The sequence below is a fragment of the Ziziphus jujuba genome, chromosome 12, assembly GCF_031755915.1.
Source record: "Ziziphus jujuba cultivar Dongzao chromosome 12, ASM3175591v1".
In the NCBI taxonomy this organism is placed as follows: Eukaryota; Viridiplantae; Streptophyta; class Magnoliopsida; order Rosales; family Rhamnaceae; genus Ziziphus; species Ziziphus jujuba.
In genome coordinates, this window is record NC_083390.1 from 4,244,248 (window position 1) to 4,265,714 (window position 21,467).

General features: G+C 32.7%; 3 protein-coding genes and 1 non-coding gene across 7 annotated transcripts; 1 reads left to right on the forward strand and 3 right to left on the reverse strand.

Annotated features, from left to right (window-relative positions):
• Positions 1-279: 279 nt before the first annotated feature.
• LOC107428378 (glyceraldehyde-3-phosphate dehydrogenase, cytosolic) lies at positions 280-3,276 on the reverse strand. Its single transcript, XM_048463333.2, has 12 exons — positions 3,109-3,276; positions 2,924-2,956; positions 2,620-2,720; positions 2,370-2,485; positions 2,170-2,269; positions 1,815-1,961; positions 1,636-1,696; positions 1,425-1,522; positions 1,170-1,312; positions 965-1,048; positions 726-815; positions 280-616 (listed from the first exon to the last, which is right to left on the reverse strand). The coding sequence occupies exons 1-12, from the start codon at positions 3,110-3,112 to the stop codon at positions 571-573; spliced, it is 1,023 nt and encodes a 340-aa protein (XP_048319290.2). The 5' UTR covers positions 3,113-3,276; the 3' UTR covers positions 280-570.
• A 2,289-nt stretch (positions 3,277-5,565) lies between these two features.
• On the reverse strand, positions 5,566-5,639 carry TRNAV-AAC (transfer RNA valine (anticodon AAC)). Its single transcript has one exon. It is a non-coding gene; the product is annotated as a tRNA-Val (tRNA).
• A 1,632-nt stretch (positions 5,640-7,271) lies between these two features.
• LOC107428374 (uncharacterized) lies at positions 7,272-8,713 on the forward strand. The gene is made up of 3 exons (XM_016038903.4): positions 7,272-7,510; positions 8,109-8,197; positions 8,355-8,713. Exons 1-3 carry the CDS (start codon positions 7,478-7,480, stop codon positions 8,500-8,502), a joined length of 270 nt encoding a protein of 89 aa, XP_015894389.1. The 5' UTR covers positions 7,272-7,477; the 3' UTR covers positions 8,503-8,713.
• A 100-nt stretch (positions 8,714-8,813) lies between these two features.
• On the reverse strand, positions 8,814-15,737 carry LOC107428373 (putative ABC transporter C family member 15). Of its 4 annotated transcripts, XM_048462589.2 has the most exons (12): positions 15,581-15,737; positions 14,454-15,389; positions 12,942-14,368; positions 12,748-12,834; positions 12,060-12,662; positions 11,792-11,956; positions 11,285-11,579; positions 10,597-11,117; positions 10,462-10,525; positions 10,135-10,374; positions 9,783-9,952; positions 8,814-9,266 (listed from the first exon to the last, which is right to left on the reverse strand). In XM_048462589.2, the coding sequence occupies exons 2-11, from the start codon at positions 15,274-15,276 to the stop codon at positions 9,828-9,830; spliced, it is 4,350 nt and encodes a 1,449-aa protein (XP_048318546.2). In that variant the 5' UTR covers positions 15,277-15,389; positions 15,581-15,737; the 3' UTR covers positions 8,814-9,266; positions 9,783-9,827. The 4 variants fall into 4 exon arrangements, with proteins under 4 accessions (XP_048318546.2, XP_048318547.2, XP_015894385.3 ...); XM_048462590.2 differs by lacking the exon at positions 8,814-9,266 and having other exon boundaries at positions 9,522-9,952; positions 12,060-12,653; XM_016038899.4 differs by lacking the exon at positions 8,814-9,266 and having other exon boundaries at positions 9,522-9,952.
• Between the last annotated feature and the right edge of the window lie 5,730 nt (positions 15,738-21,467).

Here is a 21,467-nt window from a genome sequence, read left to right on the forward strand (position 1 = left end):
TAAAATTAGAACAAGGCAAATGGTGCATTGGTTTTTACTTTTTATTTATTGAAACATTCTAAGTAAATAAGAACTTCCTTATTGGGTTTATTTAGATTTTTAATCTAAACAAATACGAAAGAATATAAGGGTTGGTAGATCAAATATGAACTTTATTAGTTACGGTCTTCTTTCTCTCTCACAGGAATTCCATTGCGTTACTTTTATCAATCCTCATTCCTCCAAGAACAAAATACTCTATACCAAAAACTCCAAGAGAAATTGATAAAAATTTAAAAGTAGCATAGAAAAACTAGAAAAGTAATCCATTCATATAAACACCATCTTGTGGTTTATCTGAAAATTATAATACCGTAAATGCTATTTCATGTTTCTTTCAAAACAGAGGACAAAAAAGGGAACTCCATACATCAACATTGAACATCATCAAATCAGAGATCCTCAGATCCAAGGTAAGACTCAAAAAAAGTACTTATTTAAACTTCCAAACTTGGATACAAAACTAACCCCTAGACTCAACCAAATTTAAAGAAAAACAAAGCCTTGAATCTTCATGAAGTATTATTAGCTTCAAGCAGTTCCAGCAATGTGGACGATCAAATCAATAACACGGGAACTGCAAAAACCATGAAAGAAAGATAATTGTTAAGGGGGAGTTCATAATTTCAAGTAAGGGGAAAAATAAAAATAAAAAATTTTAAAGGTAATGAAATGAAAAGAATTACCTGTAGCCCCATTCGTTGTCATACCACGAAACAAGTTTTACAAAGTTTTCATTCAATGCAATTCCAGCCTTGGCATCGAAAATGCTTGACCTGCAAGATAACCACAAAATCGAATTAGTCCTCATGAATGGATCCATAACTAACAACAACATTAAAATATAATTGTCTACCAACAATTAGAATCAGAAATTGAGAACAATTATACAGCTGATTTTTATTTTAATTTTTTTTATTTTTACCTGCTGTCGCCAATAAAGCCTGTAGATACAACATCATCCTCGGTGTAGCCCAAAATGCCCTTGAGCTTGCCTTCAGACTCCTCCCTAGTGTCATTGCCAGAGTAAAAAAGTTAAACCAGAAACATATAAACATTTTCATATATAGAAACCATATATACTAGGCTTGCATAATGAATCAAAAACAGAATGCCATAATATAACTCACTTGATGGCAGCTTTGATCTGCTGATAGGTTGCAGGCTTCTCAAGCTTGACAGTGAGGTCAACAACTGAAACATCCACGGTAGGGACTCGGAAGGACATTCCGGTCAGTTTACCATTGAGAGCTGGCAGAACCTTTCCAACAGCCTATGTTAACCAAAGAAATTAGACCACGGCCACAAGTTAGCCAAAGGGAACACAATCCCAATATCCCTCAACCACATCATCGTCAAACAATCAAAACACTAGTATGTTTTACCTTGGCAGCTCCAGTGCTGCTGGGAATAATGTTGAAGGAAGCAGCCCTTCCACCCCTCCAGTCCTTGCTTGATGGGCCATCAACGGTTTTCTGTGTGGCTGAAGCACAAAATATGAACAGAAAACATTATAAAATTTTCCAATTCACACATCTCTTATTCAATAACATAAAGAAACAAATCAGGATTTGTAGACATAGTTAAACAACTCACCAGTGATTGAGTGCACAGTGGTCATGAGACCCTCAACGATTCCGAACCTATCATTGATAACCTATGAAATATTTAAAAGAGAGACACAGATTAGCCAAAAATAAAACACATAAAACCCCCACCTCACATATAAATTCTGCAATTAGATTTAGCAAATACTTCAATGAAAGTGAAAATACCTTGGCCAAGGGAGCAAGGCAGTTGGTAGTGCAGCTAGCATTGGAAACAATGTCAAGTTCAGGCTTGTAGTCCTTCTCATTGACACCCATAACAAACATAGGAGCATCCTTGCTGGGGGCTGAGATGACAACCTTCTTAGCACCACCCTGTTCACCAACCAATCAAAAACTCAAGCATTAAACTAAACTGTAATTGAATGCCACAATGCATCACAAGGATCGAATCTGTTTTCCTTTGAACAACTTTTATATACAATCAATTCCAACATAAATAGAGAAACCACAATCCATCAATCAATGTCATAATTTGTCAAAAGCAACATACAGAATCATAAAAATGAAATTAGAGCAAAACCTTCAAGTGGGCAGCGGCCTTCTCTTTGTCAGTGAAAACTCCAGTTGACTCAACGACGAACTCAGCTCCGGCTTCAGCCCATGGGATCTCTTCAGGGTTCCTTTACCATTCAAAAACAGAAAGAATAAGCATTCAAAATCAACCCCACATTAAAACTCGCACATTGCAAAGGGGGTTTATCAGAAAACAGAGATTTATACCTGAAGCCGAAAACAGTGACGGGTTTCTGTCCGAAGAGGAGGGTTTTGGGGTCCTTGACCTTGACGTCATGGTGTTTCCATTGCCCATGGACAGAGTCGTACTTGAACATGTAAGTCTGCAAACAATCCCATTAACAAATTTAATTATCACCAAACCTAATAAAAACTCAATCACAAATACAAAAATGATTACAAATACTAATGTATATGTATAAATGCATGTATGTGTATAGATGTATGTATTGGTTACCATGTACTCAGGGTTGATAAAGGGATCGTTAACAGCAACAAGTTCAACATCGTTCCTCTGAAGAGCAACCCTTGCAACCAAACGACCGATTCTTCCAAATCCTACCACATTCCAATTTGATTTTCAACACCATTTAGCATAAAACGGTACATAATCTTATAAGATAATTCAAACCAAATCGTTTTTCTTCTAATATAATCAACAATGAAGAAACCAGAGTCAAAAACACCAAAATAATAATAATAATAATAATAAAAGCAATATATATATATATATATATTTAAATCTATAATCAGGATTTTACCGTTGATTCCGATCTTAATCTTCTTGTCTGAAGCTGTTAATCAAAAATTAAAAAAAAGCACAAAAAAAACAAAATCAAAATGAAAACCAACATCAAAGCACAATGAAATGAAACATTAAGATTGATAAACAAACACAAAAACCAAAAAAAAAAAAAGAAAAAAAAAGAGAAAAATAAATAAATACCCATTGAAAAGCTGGTGATAGAGTATGAGAAAAATTATAAACAGAGAGAGGATAAAGAATAAAAGCAAAGAGAGACTGAGCAATCAAAGAGATTAGTGTGAGACAATGTGTGATAAACACAGGGTTTTCTTATATAAAGAGCCTCTAAACCAGTGGGTGGGTTTTCATGGTCACGTGAGCAGTTTTTTTTTTTTTTTTTTTCCTTGGGCAAAACGAAAAGTGACTCTCAGCCGCAGATTATAAACTTAAACTTCGAGTCAGCCGCTGATTTATTATTTACATTGTGATTGTATTGTATATAAATCTAATTTCACGCTCGGATTCGGGGTGTGAAATCAACTTTCTTCTAGTAATTGTGGTTCCAATGTTGCCCTCTTGCCTTGCATGGCAAGGGTATATTTGAATTTCCATAAACGTGCGTGGGTATGATTGAAAGAATATTCGTCGTTAAATCCCGTGGGTACAATGACGTGTTAATTTTGAATTGGGGTTTTAGAAAAGTCAAAATAGAAAATTATATAATTCTTTGGTCTCTAGGCCAATCGGAGTTTTTACGCCAAGCTGCTTCTTGGACTACTGTGACCGCTCGGTAAAAGTCAAAAATTTTTAAAAATAAAATAAAAAAAATTTGTTCTAGACTCTTCTGTAACATCGTCAACAGTTTTTACCTGACTTGAAGAGAAAACATTTCCTTTTGGTTTTTGCCTCTTAAGAGAATATTCTTTTTTCAAGAATATATCCAAGTTTTCTTCTTAATATAGGGGTTTTATTTTATTTTATATTTATATTTTTAATTAGCTTGATGATAGTAATTGGAAGATAATATCTCTTGGATGTTTTCTAAGATATTTATCATTTTTACATATAAGTGTTTTTCTTTTTCAATTAATTTTGTTATTGATTAGTTTGATAGAAATAAATACAGTGGATATGGATTAGTACGATTGAAGTTGATGGAAATGGATTAAAGTTTGTTTGATTTTAATTTGATAATGTAATTATCTCTTTTGATCAAATTAAACCATTAATATTGAGGTTTATTTTGGTTAAGAGTTTGTTCTAGAACTAATAATGTTCAAAACAACTATTTTGGTTTCAAACTTCTGAAGTTTTAAAAGTCAATTTTTGTTAAACTACACATTATAGAATGGAAATAAATTTCCATAATATAGAAAATGCCACATTATATGAACTTTGAATTTTAGCCACGAACTGTAAGTTACAAAACAAAACATCAAATATATAATTATAAATAGTTATTATTTATATAAAAAAAAAAAAAAAAAACCCTATAAGTCTTACCCCAACATATAAATATTAAAAAATGTTTGATAACTTGGTGGATGGTTGGTAGCATATTTTATTCATCAACTTGTCAGACTTCTGGACTTAGAACTGTTGTTTTCCTTTTGTTAAAAACTTTTTTATTTTTTTTAATTATTCTGCTAAAAAAAAAAAAGCTATTTATTTATTTTATGAAGGGGTACAAGAAGGGCACTCGAACTTTCATTTTATTATTATTATTATTATTATTATTATTATTTTCTTAGCGTGAAGTTTGGCATCACTCCTGGGAATCTGCCATGCCCATAATGATTTATAAAATCGTGCTAACAATAAGGTAGGATTAATAAGTATAAAGCATATAGTTTTAAATGATCAAACTTGTTTAGTCCAAAAATAAAAATATATATATTTTTCTCATAATTCTTCATTTTTTTTTAATAAAAAATGATTAAATTAATGGGAAAACTACTTGGCATGCGTGAAACATCAACTTTTTTGTTTTTGTTTTTTCCTCCTCAGCATCAAACATGCAAGTTAGGTGTGTGAATATAAATGTGACCGTTATGATTATAAAATAGCCTGAAAGACTGGCAGAAGTAATCAGTTTAGATTGGCTTTTAGGTGCATGAAAATCTGACATTAAAACTTTGTGATGGTGTTTTTAAATGTTAATATTGAGATGTGTATGAACGATGCAGACGGACACTGACCAAATATAATGATGCAAATCTCAAAACTGACTGGTTTTTAAAATTTGTTTCAGATCTCATTTCATATAAGTAGATCTTATTTATTTATTTTTTTTTGAGAGACAGAATAAAATGTTAAATTTATTAGGCAAAATATTAAAACAATAAAAGAAGTCAAACCCCAAATGTGTCAAAACCGTCAATTTTTAATTATTAATGATTTAAGAACATGATAAAAAAAAAAGGGAAGAAAATTTAGTATAAATGGTTTAGAAAAAAGATTAAACAAAAGCCAAATTAATTACAAAAATGCCATTACTAAAATGTCAAAAACACATTAAAAATAGAAAATGGTTTCCAAATAAAAGGCCAACCGAAAACCGGCGAAAGTCATGCCCAAACATGTCAACAAACGTAAATTTTAAATAGTTTTAAAATGCAAAATGAAAAGTCAAAAAGAGAATAAAAGTTCGAAACAAACTGGCGTCGCCCGGACTCGAACCGGAGACCTTCAGTGTGTTAGACTGACGTGATAACCAACTACACCACGACACCACGATGTTACAGTTGCGAAACATAATAAATATATTAATTTGAAAGTGTCTAGTTAACCCATCGTAGGTGCATTCCAGGCTGGCACTACCAAGGAACCAGGGGCGGTGTGAACTGTGAAGGGACACCCTGGCTAAATACAGAGCACACATTGGAATGTCAACAGCTGTTTTGTTTTTATTTTTTTTGAAAACTAATAGATTATATTTCCCAACTCTAAAAAGCCTTTTATCAAATGAAAGCGAATATTTTCAGTTTATTTTCAGTTTATCATGTATCCATTTAAATATTATTATTATTATTTTTTTACATTATATTTTATTTGTCTAAAAAAAAAAAAATAATCCGATGATTTTTGGACTAATACACCTTCGCTACATGAAGAGTACCCATTGGAATGTAAACTCTTCTTTTCTAATAAAATACATTTCCCAACTCTAAAAAGCCTTCTATAAAATAAAAGCGAATATTTTCAGTTAATCATATATCCATTCAATTATTATTATTATTATTTACTTTATATTTTATTTATAAAAAAAATCAAATAACTTTTAGAATCAGATAATTTTTAGACCATCTACTTTTACAAATTTACTCCATTCAAATATTAACAAGTGCTAAAAATGACTTATTGGATTTTAAAATAGCCAAAAGAGTCAAATCAAAATAGACTAATCATTGTGTTGAGAGAAAAAAAATTATGTTTAGTGTTAAATATTGAAAAATTTAAAAGATTAAATTGGGAAAAAAATTGAAAGAAATTGAATTTTTTACATGGTAAAAGAGGGGAAAAAAAAAAACAATTCCAAACATTTAACCAGGGAAAATTTTAGAGTGGAAGGAATTTTGAAGTGGTAAATATGGACAAAATAAAATGAAAAGATTAAATTGGGGAAAACTCATTTGAGTAGTCAAAAATCATAGTATGCCATTTTTGCCTCTTGTAAACAAAAATGAACGGAAGAACTCTGCAAAGGTAAGTGATGGAGGGGGCACGACGTCATTTTTCTCCTATTCCATCAATCAAAAAGTGATGGGAAAAAGACAAGGCAGTCCATTGAGACAATATATTACAATAACAACGACATCATTCATGTACTATTTGTTGATGAACTTTTTACAAAATTTGACTGAAGAAAAGACACAAAATTTAATTATTAAAAAAACTTTTTTATAATTTACCTGACTTTAATTTTTTTTTTTTGAAAATTATGAATTATTTTTTATTTCATAATTTGAATTTATATTTTTATAATATAAATAAAAATACTTAACTATTAAAATTATTATCTTCATTATTTGATTTACTTTTATTCAAAAAATAAACAAAACAAGTTTCATTTTCTTTTTTTTCTCTTTCCTTAGGCAAACAACAATTTAATAAAGAAACTTTAATAAGATCGGTTAGAATACAGGTTGTTGTTCTTATTTCTTGCTCAGGAAGTAACCAAATAATTAGTGGTGTTGCAAAGCGCACCATATTCGGAGGCCACCCAAAAAAAAAAAAAAAAAAGGAGCTCTTGTTGAGTCCCAACCACACAAATAAATAGATCTGAAAAACGTGATTGGTGGGTTGGCATTGGTCAAAACCAAACGCTTTTCCTTTCTTAACTCGCTTACCGTACACATACAGACACCTATTTCTATGTTTTCGGGGTCAAAAAATAACGGCTTGGCTTTTATGATATAAAACCCTTACTTTTTCGCCTTGTTTTTTCAATTCAAAGACTTTTCATTGTTCTGTGCTTTCTTCCCTCTTTGCCCGTCGAGGTTTTCTTGGAGAAGGGTCCTTCTTCTTTTTGATTGTACTCTTCTCCTCTTTTGTTTCTCCAGCATCTCTAATGGCTACCGTTAACAGATGGCTTAGGCCCGAGGTATTTATTTGCCTTTTTTTTTTTTTTTATGGGTTTTCTTTTACTGTTACTTTTAAATAATGGGGTTCTCTTGCATTTTGTTTGGATTAATGGAATGAAAAGAAACAGAGTGAATATGATAGAAAACTTCAAACAAAAAAAAATGGGCTTTTTTATTTTGGTTTGTTAAAGAGTGCTTTGTATGTATTAGCCATTAGGAATGTTTTTTTTAGGGATATCTATGCATGCAGATCTTAGATCTTATAATATGGTTTATTTTGGCATATAAATTCTGTTTTGGATCTGCAACAATTTGGTTTGCAAGTACTCCAATAAACGTGACAAAGATTTTGAAGCGTCAAGTTTTAACCATGCAATAGTTTTTCGTGAATCTAAGATTTAGTTTTAGTTTCCTCAAAATCTTATGCCTTGTTAGATTTAGCTTTTTATCATTGCTTATGAATTGCATGACATATTTTCTAACAGAGAACCATGAATCTTTTTTTTTTTTTTTTTTTTTTTTTAACTTGTTTCTCATTTTGGAAGATTAATCTGCTTAAAAGTTTCATATTTTCTTGCACTCTCTCATGGAGCTTTTCTTGTTTATTATTGGGTATAGGTCTATCCCCTCTTCGCCTCAGTTGGTGTTGCTGTTGGCATTTGCGGGATGCAACTTGTTAGAAATATCACCACCAACCCTGAAGTGAGGTATTTCGATGATCTTGTGCAACCCTTTTACCAAATTGAAATTTGCATTTAAAAAACAAAAAGAAAAGAAGAAAAGCTTAATGAATTTTCAATTTCAGTTATTAAGTAGTTTGTCAATGGAAATCTTAATCTCTTTTATACGGCTATTATCATTCAGGGTCACTAAAGAGAACAGAGCTGCTGGAGTTCTTGATAATCACAAAGAGGGTGAGAAATACGCAGAACATGGTCTCAGGAAGTTTCTTCGCAACAGGCCTCCCCAGATCATGCCATCTATCAACAATTTCTTCTCAGATCCAAACTAAAAGAACAAATGCTAAGATCTTCGAACTTGTTATTGGAAAATTTGATTATTTGAAATTAGTTTTCGGCTTGCTGAGTATCTGGAGAAAAGTAGGAGAGAAAAGTATTGTTTATTTGAAAAGGTGATGGGAATTATTTTGTTATTGCAACTTGCAAAGTTGTCTGGTTGTGATGCATGAACAACTAATAAAGTTCACATTTGCGATTTGATTATTTCTTGTTGAATGCCTGTACAAGTTGCATTGCAACCTTTTGATTAATCTTTGTCTGCAACAATATTCCTGTGAAGAATTTAGTCTAGGGTAACAGTAACTGGAAAATATATATATATTTTTTACTCTCTTTTTCAAATATCTTGATCAAAAGAACATATTGATTTGATGCCACATACAAAGCCTGCAAGGTTCCAAATTTGTAGTGTAAATTTAGAGAAGCAGCCAGTAATAAGCTTCCAAATTTACTGCTCTACAATTTTGCTCTCCTACTGTTTTCCAATTGATGAACTTCGCTTATCATATTGGTTGGTGGTCTCACACACGGCTCATCTGCTTTCTGGTTTCTGTCTTCATATCGAATTTTTCATCTACTTTCCAAGGAAATTTTGTCTTTGCAAAATCCACACTATACCGTTGCCTTGATAAATTGACTTCTTCCAAAAGTTAGTTTTATTTATTTATTTATTTTTTTTAGTTTATCCTGTCTTGAGTAGTAAGGTACCGGTCACAGCTATGCCACATTCCCATAGGTTGCGTTATGCCTTTTTCCCCTGTCACAATTAACTGTGCAGTTGGTACAAGATAACAGATTCTAATTATTCAAACAAATTAATTTTACATTCAAAACGAAATAATAATTATACTTTTTCTTCCCTCAAGTCAAGATTGTACTTAACATATAGTCAGGCAGACGACGCCTATAGCATATTTTCCTTCAACTATATATATATATATATAATAAATATATATATATATCTTAACAATGAATGTAATTAAGATGGTATTTGATTTCATAAAGCTCAGAGTAACTCTTGCAATTTTCAAGACTAATTTATTGCTTCAGATGGTTCCTGCAGACCAAAAATCACTTATAGCAGCTGTTTGTATGAGAAGAATTACAATTTTGAGTTATAATTTATGACTGTCGTGCTTTCAACACAAACTTAGATTAGATTCCTGAAATATTTACTGTACTAGTGTTAGAGCTCTTTTTTTTTCCTTTTTTGTCAATTATCAAGTGTCCTAGTTCCTTATATTTGCTGATATATGTTTCTCATCAATCTCACTTGGGAATGGGGGAATAAAGCTTCATGCACAATCTGTACTGGTGCTCAGGAGGAGGCCTTATGGTAGTTTCTCCTGGATGATCTCCTCGAGAATTCTGCCACCAACTTCGAGAATGATGAAGAACTATCCTCAAGTAACCTAGCTGGGGAGTCATACTCTAAAATCTTGCCTGCATGACTCAAAAATGTCAGCATCAAAAGCTAAAACTACATCACAAAAGCATTACAAGGGTTTAAAACAACCAGCAAAGCCTGTTTTTATCATTTACTCCATGTTTCAGTATGAGTTTAGTAATTATCAAGATTCAAGAAGCAAAAACTTTTATTTTATGCAGGGTTTTCTAAGTCTTACCTTCATCAAGAACCAAAACCAAGTCATTGTCAATAACGGTGGGAATCCGATGAGCCACAGTAATAACGGTGCATCCACATGTCTCTTCTCTTATCGTCTCCTGAATCACATTGTCTGTTGCTGTATCAATAGAAGCCGTGGCCTCATCCAAAACGAGGATTCTTCTTCTCTTTAGAAGCACTCTGGCCAGGCAAACAAGCTGCCTTTGTCCAACGCTCCAATTTTCTCCATCTTCGGCAACTGCAGCATAACACATATTTCACAATGAGCAAGATTGCTCTAGTAAATGAGAGAAGACAATGGACTTCTTTAAGTTGAATTTCATACCAGGCACATCAAGAAGTCTTCTGTCCTGCCTTATTATCTCTGCCAGCCGACACTTGTTAAGAACCTGGAATGATTAGAAATTTCAGTAGAAGTAGATTAAAATGATTATTTTCAAGAGAGCTTTTTGATACAAACCTCCCAGATTTCTTGATCTGAGTGCTGTTGCAAAGGGTCCAGATTGGTCCTCATTGTTCCCTGAAATAAAGTTGGGTCTTGGGGTATAATGCTCAACCTTGACCTTAAATCCTGCAAACCTATTTTAGAAATGTCAACTCCATCAATAAGAATCTGTCCTCCTGAAGGCTCCACAACTCTGAATAGAGCTTGGATTAAGGTGGACTTTCCACTCCCTGTCCGGCCCACAATACCAATTTTTTTCTCTCCAGGGAATGTACAAGTGATCCCTTTGAGAACCATTGGGAGATCAGGATTGTATTGGACATGAAGGTTTTCCAGTTCAATCCTTCCATCTGTTGGCCATTCAGGGTCTGGCCTACATGTTTCAATCACTAGAGGTGCCTCACTTGGAATATTTGTGAATTGAAGAATTCTCTCGACCGATATCATTTTATTTTCAACGTTGCACAGATTCCATATAACCCATGCCTGGAGAACATTAAGATTCAAACCATAGGTTGCTGCAAGTCCTGCCAAACCTGAAATAAGATCAATCAGTCCACTGGGTCAAGATGGACTTCTAAGAAGTATCAATAGTGAATCGGTTGAAGCAAAGTTGAATTGTCTAAATCCTGAGCACAAATCAGTGTTCATATTTCCTATTAGTTGCTGGCTTAATATTAGACAGGAAATGGTATGTGCTTACTAGGGTCAATGGATGACCGGGGCAGGCTCACCAAGATGATCAAAACAAGAAAGAAGACAAGGTTAAAAAGAAAATTGATCCGAACTGACAACCATTCCATTGTTGCAGCGTTGTGAAAGGCTACTCGAGAATAGTCATCTATCATGCTCAGAATTTTCATCAAGAATCGGTTTTCTTGATTGAAACAACGAATTGTTGCTGCGCCTGTGATTGATTCGGAAAAGTGATGGAGTATAGGAGACTTCCGAATTCCAACCATCCTGGCTAGCTCCCTGGCAGTGGTAATGTAATAAGCCTGCAAAAATTAAGTTAGAACACATAAATGATTAAATGGCTATAGCTTTAGTTACGATGTCTCTCCCTGAAAAGAATCTAAATAATATCTTTATCTTATTCTGTTGTGCTTGTAGTTATATCATGCAATTGTGCTGTAGATCTCCCTCTAATCTAGGAATAACAATTCTGTTAAAAGAATAAAAAAGAAAACGTAGGAGTTGGTATTCTTACCTGATACCATACTGAGATTGCAAGAACAGCAAGGAAAAGAAGGAAGATTTGCCAGGCCACTAGAGACATAAGGACGACGATGCTTAAGAGCTGAATAACTGCAAAGGCCAATCCAGCTAATCTATATGGAATGTCTGTATCTACTGTGCTTTGATCGGTAGACGACTGCAAGTATTTTATTTAAAAATAAAAAAAGAAAGAAAATCAAGTACTGGAATACAAGCTTAAAAAGAAAAACAAAGGGCATGCGAGTAATGAAAACACTTACCCTACTGAGGATTCGGCTTGAAGGTGTTGAATCAAAGAACGAAATGGGTGCCCGGAAAATTGATGTGATCATTCTGTGGAATAGACATTGAGCAGTTTCAATGGCAATAGTTGCCAGAACCACTGCCCTTCCCAATATGAAAATTGAGCTCCCACCAGATAACAGTATAAACATCCCTATTAACAGCTCATTGCTGACCCTGCCTTCCTTCTCTGTTGCCCAAGCAAGCCAGTAATTGCTTCCCATCTGTAGTCCCTGAAAGAAAACTTGGCAGAGAAGGATGACTGGAACAAGGGCACCTCCATAAGCAGAAGTGATAAAGGTTGAGTACACCCTCCATTTCACTCGACCAGTTTCAGCTTCTTCTTCTTGAGTTTTCTCCAGAAGTTTGCCATTGGCAAAAGGCTCTCTAAACCTGTCTTCTACAACTTCTATTTGATTTATGTGATGGGGTGCACGAACACGGGAATCATCTTCTTGGCATGTGTTAACTTGGCTTAGTGATTTTCTATGAGCAGCCATTTGACTAACTAGTTCACCACTTGGATCTCCAATCAGATCCTCATACTTTCCTGATTGGACAATTCGTCCGTCCTTCATTACCTATCAAAAGTTATATTTCAACAAAAAATAACCACTAGTATTGTTACTCAAACTAAGAAACATGGTCAAAAGTTCAATAACTCACCAAAACAAGGTCTGCTGCTTCTAAAAATTCCAGTTGATGGGTAGCATAAACAACAGTCTTCTGGGACAATAGTTGCAAGAGACATTTCTGCAAAAACATTCCAATTTCTGATTATATCATCTAATAACAGAACCTTACATGAACTGAAAACTTAAAAGGGAAAAAAAAGGATAAATAAGGAATGTTTTTCTTGCCTTGAACAAATGTGTTCCCGTATGCGCATCAACAGCACTGAAGGGGTCATCAAGGAAGTAAACGTCTGAATCACTATAGACAGCCCTTGCAAGTTGAATTCTCTGCTTTTGTCCTCCACTTAAGTTCATCCCTCTCTCTCCCACCACACTCAAATCTCCATCTACCCACATCTTGATATCCTTGTCTAAAGCACAACCTTCCAAGACATCCTCATAATAAGCTTCGTCCATTTTTTGGCCAAACAGCACATTTTCCCTTATGGTACCAGTTTGAATCCAAGCACTTTGAGGAACATAAGCTTTTGTACCATAAACCTTGATACCTGCCCCAGAAATTCTAGGAATCTCACCAAGTATGCTGCAAAGTAAGCTTGATTTTCCAGAACCAACTGAGCCACAAACTGCAACCTTGTACCCTTTCATTATACTCAACTTCTCGGTAATTTTGAGTACAGGTTTCTTTGAATTCAGATCACTTGTTTCCCAAGTGTATTCCCCCTTCTCAATTTCAATCACAATATTAGAAACCTTTGAAGTATGATCAGCTGTCTGCTTCTTTCTATCTTCCTTGATGAATTCCTGGACACGATCGATTGAGACCTTTGTTTGAGTAATCATGGAAATAAGCTCAGGTAGATTGTAGATAGGCTCTTGAAGAATTCGAAATGTTGCTAAAGCTGAAAGGACTGTGCCTGCTGTTAATGGAGTATGCAATAGAATGCAAACACTGAAAGTGACAACTGAAACCAACGTTGGTGAAGCCCAAAAGAGAAAGGCTACAGCTGAGCATGTATAGAGGTACCTCTTCAGCCAGCTTCTCTCGGTTTCTCTAAGTTCGAGGAGTTTCTTCAAGAATCTGGGTTCCCATGAATGCAGCTTTAAAACTCTCATGCTCTTCAGAGTCTCAGATGTCATCTTGATTCTTACGTCCTTTGCATCCATGATCTTGGAGTGAAGACTTTCTTGCATATTGGCCAGAGGAGTGTTGCATACCATCACAAGAACCGTAGTAAGAAGAGCAGCAAAGGAAGGGGCAGCACCTAGATTCCTATAAAGGATAACCAAAGCCAGAAAGACCTGAACTGGAAGCAACCAAACACCATGGATGTACCAGCAGCAATCTCCAATCCTGTCTACATCCACGTTGATTAAATTTATAATTTTCCCATTGCTTGGGCTAGAGTACTTGATCGACATAGACTTCTTGAAAATCATTACGGTTAGAGCTGCCTGTACTCTTAGTCCAATCCGGCGAGCACCAAAGTACCATTGCCTTTGAGTTAATGATTCCAATGTTTTTGCGAAGAAGAAGATGAATGCAAGAATTAGACCATACCAGATGCTTGAGCTATCACTTTTTTCCAGCAAGTAGTTCACAAAATTTGTGACAAGAAAAGGACCCGTGTATGATGCAGCAGTATTTATCCCTACAAAATTGAACTGCAGTATGTAAAAACTGCATAACAGAAAAAGTACAAAAAGATTTGACCATCATAACATATGTAAAGCTACCTGCAAAAACAGCATTTATGGCCAATGAATTCCACACAGCAAGAAGTATGGCTTTTGGCAAGGAAGAGTCTTCATTTTTCTTCTTCCTAAGTGATTCTTCAAGCAAAGTTGCAGCATTATCTGCCCTTTCAGACTGAGGGACACAAGGTATATGAGGCAATTCAAGTTTTTGCATTCGACCGGTTTTGAAAAGTGGATTCAACCATTGGAATGTAACTTTGCTCCAGATTCCAGCATATGTGAAAACATCAGAATCACCAGAAAGACATTCATCCTCTTTTTGAAGTAATGGGTCTTGAAGATCGTTGTGATTTTTGACATAACCAAGAAGATTCATACAAAGCAAAAGTGACAAAGGAAAAGAAGCAAAATCCACTATACTAGCTTGTGGAAGAAAATCCGGTATCTCTATGGATTTGAAATAGTTAATGGTAAGATAAAGGAACACGTACAGTAAACCAAGAATGCTGGAAAAGACCCACCAAAATATGAGGACCCAAGGCCACTTTTGGATTCTACATTTGGAAAACACTGCAACTACAGCTGCTAAGACCCAAGTTAAGGCTGAGAATAAAGATTTGGAATTGACAATTCTGTAATTCCAATATTCATAAAAGCCAAAACCCAAATACAAAACCGAGATTATGGAATTTGCAACAATAGTGAGCACTGAAAAATCTCCACGTTCTCTAAATCCTCTACTTCTAACGTTTTCGTTGATATTACTTCCTCTGGCAATGTCTACCAAAATCCACACCACTAATACTACAGAAAATACAATGTTAACAATTTCCAAGCAGATGTTCATGGAGGCTGACTCCATAACTAAAATCTGTAGAAAAAGCACAAAACCCTGTTCAGATTATATCTCAACCATTCAGAACAAATATTTTATACCCTGCCTTGGAGGACAGATTTATGTATTGTCTCTGGAACCTGCATACAAAACACCCTTGACGATAAGAACTATGACGAGAAGGAATGTAATTATGATTATTATTCATAGTGGGAAGTCGGATAATGTGGATGAGAATTGAATTTTAAACCCAATAAAAAAAAGCCATAAAAAAGGAAAACGAACAGAAAGAAAAGAAACTTTATTTTTGCAGTTCAAAAGAGCATAATACCTGTGTGAAAAATCATGAAGAAAGAAGCACGTGGCTGTTTGAGGGTGGTGACGAGGAAGAAGCAGTGCTTTACACATAAGAGTGGGTATTTGGGTCGCTTGGTCTGATTCTTCTTATATTAATAAAATAAAAATTGAATTGAGCAACTATCTCCATCATCACAATCTTTGTCAGCCTATATCCTTTTCAGCTCCATAGGAGACTTATTTGTTCATTATTTAAATTTTATAAAGTTCGCTGAATAATTATAACATAATCACAAACGGGACCAGAATCTGACCTATATTTATATATATATATATATATATGTTAACTATTATATATATGTTAATTTATATATTTAATTATTTATTATCACTCTCTCTCTCTATCTCTCTCCGAAAGTCACGCTGTCAATTTTTTCAACGTAAGAATTAATAGGAGTGTGTCTTCATATATGTCATCATTTTGAGGACACAAATTCTCATTGTGCATCATATATTTTTCTTAAAAAAAATAATTATAAATCCTTTTTTCTTATTGATTTTTTTTTTAAATTAAGTGTGGAAAGAATGTATAAATCTAATTAATACAGTTTTAAATATTTCTCTTTCTACAAGATTACATTTTTTTTTTTTTGAAACAAAACGATATTCATTACATAAACAGTACTAGAAGATTATTAAATGTTGACTATGGTATTTTCTCTTATAAGTCAAATTTCGTTTGACATTTATTTTTGTATGTATATGTATTTTTGTATGGATGGTTGGGAACAGAAAGGATTCTAACTCCTATTCAAAATAAAAGCAGAAACCAAAAAAGAAAAAGGAAAAAACAAAGCGATTTCTCATAATTATTATAATACTTTTGTTTTTTTTTTTTGGAGAAAATAATTATTATACTACTTGTTTCTTGGGAATTTATAAAGCAAATTATGAGTAAAATTCGATGTATTCCCTTTTTTCCCCTCCTTTATTTGGTAATTAATAGATAATACAATCTCTTTATTATTCCTTTTGAGTGAAATTATCTCTTAATCTTATATTTTATAAATCATATGCTACCATAACAAAATAATACTTTTTTTTTAATAACAACGAAATAATACTTGCCTTGAACTTAAATTTTCTTATTCTTCTTCTTCTTCTTCTTCTCTCTCTCTCTCTTTTTCTCTGTTGGTAAAATAATACTTGCCTTGAACGTCAGTATATTTCTTTGTTTTTTTGTTTTTTTAACATAAAAGAAACGTCTTAATTACTACTTTCATTTAGTTAGAAGTGATTCTGTTCTTCTGGGTTGTCAGGATATTATTCCAAATTAATACCACCAAAACTAATTAAATTTATCAAAAAAAATATATATATACATATAAAACTTTCAATAAATACAAAATAATATGGGTAAATTTGGTTCTTACAAAAAATGGGGAAAAAAAAAAAACGAACAAATGAAACAATAACACATAATTTATTTTAAAATTTTATAAAAACAAAATAATTTGATAAAGTTTTAAGGTTAGTGAGACCAAGTTTATCACAAACTTTGTTAGTGCATATTTAGAGCATGTGGAATAAACATGATTTGGCAAAGCCAGCAAAAGTTTAGAGAAAAAGTAAATTATATTCTGCCACGAATATAAAAATGTTTATCTTAAAATCTTACCACTACTTCAATCATTATCACCAATCACTGATTATAATAATGAAAGGCAAATTGAGAAAAAAAAAAAAAAAAAAAAGGGGGAACATTCATGATCTGGCAACCCACTATGGTTTTAAGGCGTGTGCTTTGCTTAGGGGTCCAGATCCATTCACTCTCTATAAATCTCAGTTGACACGTGGTGGTTGTCCACTGGCGTGTGGTAGGTAAAAGCTAAAACACTGTCAAAGTGTGTAGTTCCCGTGGATTTTTTCATTGAATAATAATTCAATTAATTAGCTGCCATCTTTGAAAACTTCAGTTAATGTAGCCAAAGACGGATGAAGACGCCAATCCAATCCAATTTAATAATTTGGTTTACAATTGTTTATTTGTTTATTTATTTACAATAGCATCCTGTTTCGTATGATTTATTTATGCCAAGCTGTTTGTTAGTTTAAAAGTTTATGTAATGCTTTTAAAAGTGTTTAGCAATTTTCAAAAAATGCTTCAGCTTTTTAAAAGAGTTCTTAATAAATAGTAATTTCTCAAAAAATATTTTTGAAGATTAAAAAATAAACACTATGCTATCTAAAAATGTAATAATATATGATAAAACTTTAGATCTCTTTTCCAAGTTTATTCGAAGAAAGAAAAAAAAAAAAAAAAAAAGGGAAGGGGGGGGCAAAAAAGTAGTAGCAAATTTATAAGTAAATTCTTATTAAAATCTTAGTTCCAAGAAAGATAATAAGGTACTTACTTTTTCTCACGTTTTGAGTTCCTAACCCACTACTCAAAAGTTGTCAAGCTCAGGAGTAGTTTTGAAAAGATTTACAGTGCGGATTACATGTATCCAAAACTTATCCAGAATTCCAAACCAGAAAAGGGAATTTGGCAAAATTGTAACTACTTTTGAAGAACGACATTGCTAGACCTTAAACGTGTATATTCAAATTCCACCAAACTTTATATTATTATTATTATTATTATTTGCTTCTTCATCATTCAAAATGATACAGCTCGGCGGCGCTTTACCTACAACCATTCATTTTTCATGTTGTCCTCTTTTTGGAGCACTGAAATATGGTGGACCTCTTTGCGACCTTTTTATTTTTATGTTGCAGCCTTTTGTACATTTCCTTTAAGCAAATACCCACTAGCAAATTTGTTCTTTTCTTCTCTATTTAAATGTCACTTTTTTGCATATTTAAATGAGTTTTTTTTTTTTTTATTCCCTGGTGGCTATATATAATCTCTACATGGGGTTATGTTTTTGTAGTATAATATTACATAGTTAATGATGTGCATGTGCAGTGTTAGCGTTATCCTTTATGCAGTATTATTGTTATTGTTGTTGTTGTTGTTCTAATAATAATATTGGCCCTGTCCCATTCCCAACCCACATGGACTTCGTCTTATTTTGTCCAATCATTCAATTTTGGCTGTGGTCAGCCTCTGAACAAAGCAACCAACTTCATTCACGTTGGTTGTCCAAGTAAGACCCATCATTTTCTAGTCGTTTTGGAAACAATTTAATATATATATATATATATATATAATATTTTACTTCTTAGTATTTTGTTTATAAATTGCAAACATGTACATGAGCTACTAAGAATCTTGTCCTCTTGTTGTTCTGTTAAAAAAAAGAAAAATAATAAAAAAATGCATACAAAAGCAAGAACACCAAGTGGCAGTATATAAATAAATATATATATATATATAGATATATATTCTAAAACTACAGCTTAAATGTTATAAAGTTGATGCAATAATTCCTCCTCATTCTTCTAGATCTATTCAATAAAGAGATAAATGTATAGGATATTATGTTAAATCATGGTTGCTTCAAAAAATTAGACTTTGTTTGTGGTAACTCACGTTTGATAAATTTTGATTATTACTAAAAAAAAAAAAAAAAATTATAAGAAGCCACATTTATCAGCTATAGTTTTAAACTAAAGCTTAAAATTCTAAGCTTTTCTGAAAATCTAAAACTCTCACAAAAAAACTGTTTAAATATATTGCGAGGTTGGTTTTGATCCTAAGAACGATAAACAACATTTCAAAAGCCATTTTAGACATAGCTTAAAAATGGTTTATAATAGTTATATTCTAATTAAGCAGTGTTGCATGATATGATGTGGGATGTGAAGTAATATTTAATAATTAATAAAATAAATTGCATACAGTTAAATAAAAATGACATAAAAGAGAAGGGTGTGGAATGGTTTCCTATGTGATTGATTCCTCATGATTACATGGCACTTGGCAGAATATATAGAATGCTTTTTCTGTGCCTTCTTTCACGTGACTAACACTATGAATATTATCAACATTGACAGGTTGCAAATAATAATAATAGAAATAATTAATTTTTTGGAACTTAGAAAAAACCAACCTTGGAATAGGGGTTTAATTAGTGTATATTTTAAGGAAAAAAATGAATGGAATTTTTTGTTAAGGTGGAAAAGTTCAAAGAAGACGAAGTTTACGGTTTTAAACCATAAATGAGGAAATCAATGGGCTCATGGTGTCGACACTTAGAAAAAGGAAACGAAAGTGTACCATTTTCTTCCATAGCTTCAGAAATATCGTCAAGGACCACCCACCCCACCCGATCTCTTTCTCAAAACCAGCCTTTTGATTCACGCTTTTCTATCTACCATTTTCTGGAAACATTGCAGACCAAAAACTTCTTTTGATCTTTCATAGTGATTTTGACAATTCTATTTTTTTGGGTCATTTGTGGTTACAAAGATTTTTGGTTATTTGTGGTCACGAAGATCTTTACAAATCTACCAATCCTACGAAATAATAAGAATGTTCAAATTAAAGTTTCTACCACACCTTTTCAACATATGTACACGCAAAAAAATATACAGAATAATAGAATTATTCATCAAACCAAAATGTTCTTCCTCATCTTAAGCCACAATGTTGCAACAACCACTTAGTCGATAACAATATTTAGTTAAGAATCACTTTTTAACAGTGTAAGTTTAATTTAATAATAGCTAAACTCATTTTTCCTTGTTATCTTGATTCTTGTAGAAGAGGTTAATCAATCAAGTATCGTACTAACAAGAAAGAAGTCAGATATTAGTGGGATATGAGTCATATATGACACATATATATTCCATTCTTTTCAATAAAGAGGTTCCTAATTAGAGCATACTTCCCAGTTCTCTGGAGTAATTTTACACCTCCATTGAGGCCTACAATATGTCACTTGTCTATATCACACTTGTTTTTGAAATCCAGTTGTCTGTTTGTTTTTTGTTTTTTTGTTTTTTTTTTTTTTGGCACAGGAAAAAAGAATGCTGTTCCTTTTGGCCTTTTAAAGCATGAAATCATTTCAATCCGCTTCTTTGAATGTTTAAAAAGTACTCACTAACTGATACGGTAATACGTGGATGCCCTTTTCTCTTACCGAATATATATAGCGGTGGTGAATATATGCAGCTATTAATAGTTACTGTGCATCTTAATGTAATATATATCATATAGGGGTTTGTTATAAGAAAGGATGAAATGAATAGATCCATTTTGTAAAATATGATTTTGAAAAAATCAATTTTACTTTAGAATAGATACTTTATTATGTAACATGCTTATAGAATAGATTTTTAACTTTAAATAAAAATGATCATTTTGAAATAATATCGATATTAAATAGTTATTTTATAAAATGAATTTGATCATTTTTATAATAAAATCGTGTATGTATGTATGTATATATATTCCAAATTTTTTGTCCTATTTTTTAGTTAACCGATGATATAATATTACTGTCTCATTTAAAAAGGAGAACAAAGCAAAGAAATAAAGTAGTAGATAAAGAGTATGCAGATTGCAATATATAGAAGGCTGTGATTTGAATTATGGACTTCGATATGGGAAAAGCACTATTAGGCAGCACAGCAGTGGGATCAGTTGGTCCAAAGCTGGGATTCACATTTTTGTCTCTATTCACTATTTTCTTAGGCAGCTGAACCATTGAACATGGCCTACACTACTTATTTGCTTTTGAGTAGCATATATATTTGGATCACACATCAAATAAATATATGCAAATTTTGATAAAGTAAGTCAAAATATATATGTGAAAAAATAAATAATGATTTTTGGAAGTTGATAAAAATATGAATTAATAACACCTTCAAATGTCTTTGTGTGGACGGTTTAGTGGCAATTTTCACTCTTCTATGTGTGATAATGAAAAGAAAAAAAAAAAAAAAACAAAACTTTCAATTGATTTTGAGAA